At 44.5% G+C, this 2047-nt stretch overlaps 1 protein-coding gene across 1 annotated transcript; it reads left to right on the top strand.

Annotated features, from left to right (window-relative positions):
- Positions 1–1623: 1623 nt before the first annotated feature.
- Pmar_PMAR002876 (conserved hypothetical protein) lies at positions 1624–2026 on the top strand (the record flags this gene model as incomplete). Its single annotated transcript, XM_002768045.1, has 4 exons — positions 1624–1648; positions 1681–1759; positions 1804–1950; positions 1999–2026. 4 exons carry the CDS (start codon positions 1624–1626, stop codon positions 2024–2026), a joined length of 279 nt encoding a protein of 92 aa, XP_002768091.1.
- Between the last annotated feature and the right edge of the window lie 21 nt (positions 2027–2047).

Genomic DNA, 2047 nt, shown 5'->3' with positions numbered 1-2047 from the left:
TATGCGACAAACGAACTTGAAGAGCCTCGGCAGAAACTGGTAGAAACTACTCGCATACTATAGTGAAAGGATACACATATGTAAATATGTTGATTACAATACGAAAATTCTGAGGAAATTTCGGGAAATTCTCATTATTTTCTGTACATTTCTGGACGGTTTAGTATGTGAACTCCTAAGCTCAGCGGCGGAGGAGAGCGAACAGATTTCCCAACACTGGAGTTTCACCCTAGTGATATGAAAAACATATTTCACGACTACTGCATATCACCGCGAATATCGCGTTTTTCACCGAGTTTTACGCCACTTCATGTAAAACGGGTTGTGAAACTCCACTGATGTATATTGATAGACTCAAGGGGCTTATACAATCTAGTTATATTTCCACTAATCGACGAGGAGCAGTTAGTCCAAGTTAAGAACCCCTAAAACTGAATTTTAGCTTTGCAAACACAGCGAGTGGAGAAATTACTTCGTTTCGCTAACCCACGTTTTAAAGACTTCCTCGAGCGGCGGCGGCGGCGGCGGAAATGACTTCCGATGCTCCGTGTTCCACCACCACAGGCAGCAGCGTCAGTACGATTCCTGGGGACCGCATTATTTCTACAACATTTTTCTCGACTTGGTCACTTTTCATTTTTTATTCTAGTCGACGCACAAGTTCTCGAGTGGGACGTCCTTCTCTTTCTTAAAGATATCAATCAATCTCGTTTCAAAGGCTAGTTCTCTTACACTCTATTCTGAGTCAGAATTGATGCAAGAAACTTCATCATGACCATGGCTACGGTATTATTTGTTTCTGAGATTTTATTGTCGGGTTGTTGAAAGGCATGTGTCAAAGTTGGAGTTCCTGAATTTGAAATTGTTCTCACTAACTTTTGAAATTGGAAGTCCTAGTTGGTTGCATCTGCTGAAAACTGAAGTTATTAAACGAGAATCTATAGTTTCATTTCGCCCCCCCCCCTTCCCCCAAATAGGCGGTGAAAAGATGTACCATACCGTCTCTGGCCCGAATCGCAATAGGATTGGGGCGCTAGGACTGCGCTGTTGACATCCTGCACTTCGGAGTTGACAATGCCCTCTAAATAACTGTCGTGGAAATCTTGCGAATAGTAGTTTCCGAGATGATGAGTTTGAGGACCGCCCCAGACCTTCTCCAGAGGTGCAGAGCGCTTGCTCGATCTGTGAGGCTAGGTGGCAGCAACAGTTCTACGGCCGTGTAAAACGTGTATAATTCAGTTTTCACTCGGAAGAAAATTTTAGGTCTGGTTGCATCGCGATAGTTTTTGCCATCAGCATATGTCCCTCCTGCGCCGATTCTGTCGCCCATTGACTCAGGCCATGGTCAGAGGGCCGAAGAAGAAAAAGGGAGGTGATCGTATCCACTTTCGGGGGAAGTGAAAAAGACATTGACAATACTCGCCGAACCCCTGCTGAGTCTCAAACTCTCCCTCAATCTGAGCATTAGAGCCCTGCAGAGGGTTGTACGACGTGTTGTAGATATCTCGTCATTGGTTTCATCATCAAACTCGTTATGTGCTGTGGGTATAATGATCTCAAATGTATACGTCATCCTCGGAAAAATTTAATAAAAATTTGATTTGTATAGAAAATATTGGCTTGATGATTGTATATCAGCTCGCGAGAAGTGAGAGTGCGCAGCGGCGTGGTTATTTTCAGGTGGATCAACAGGGAGCACACAGGAAGCAGTTGCAGTTGATCCAGCCGACAACCAACTTTTCAACATCTACACTACGAGGTGAGACCTCACATCATATAATATATTCAATTCCGTCAGAACAGATCAGAAGATGAGAAAATCCTTCCGGATGAGCACTACCCGAAGTGGCTCTGGGGGCTCGAGCAGCCTAGTGCAGGGTATGGCGAGCTGAGTCTGATGTTCGTCCACGGTGTCAATATCGAGAATGCTACTATGTACCACTATCATAGGTGGGATAACACGTGCATGTCGATTTTCAGTTGATGGTAGTGTTGCAGTTTCTTCGGAAGCATCGAGTTTTGGTGATCAAACACAACAATGTTCGGT

This window comes from Perkinsus marinus, assembly GCF_000006405.1.
Source record: "Perkinsus marinus ATCC 50983 genomic scaffold scf_1104296969090, whole genome shotgun sequence".
In the NCBI taxonomy this organism is placed as follows: Eukaryota; Perkinsozoa; order Perkinsida; family Perkinsidae; genus Perkinsus; species Perkinsus marinus.
Note: the sequence above shows the minus strand (reverse complement) of the source record. Positions and strands in the feature narration are given on the sequence as shown.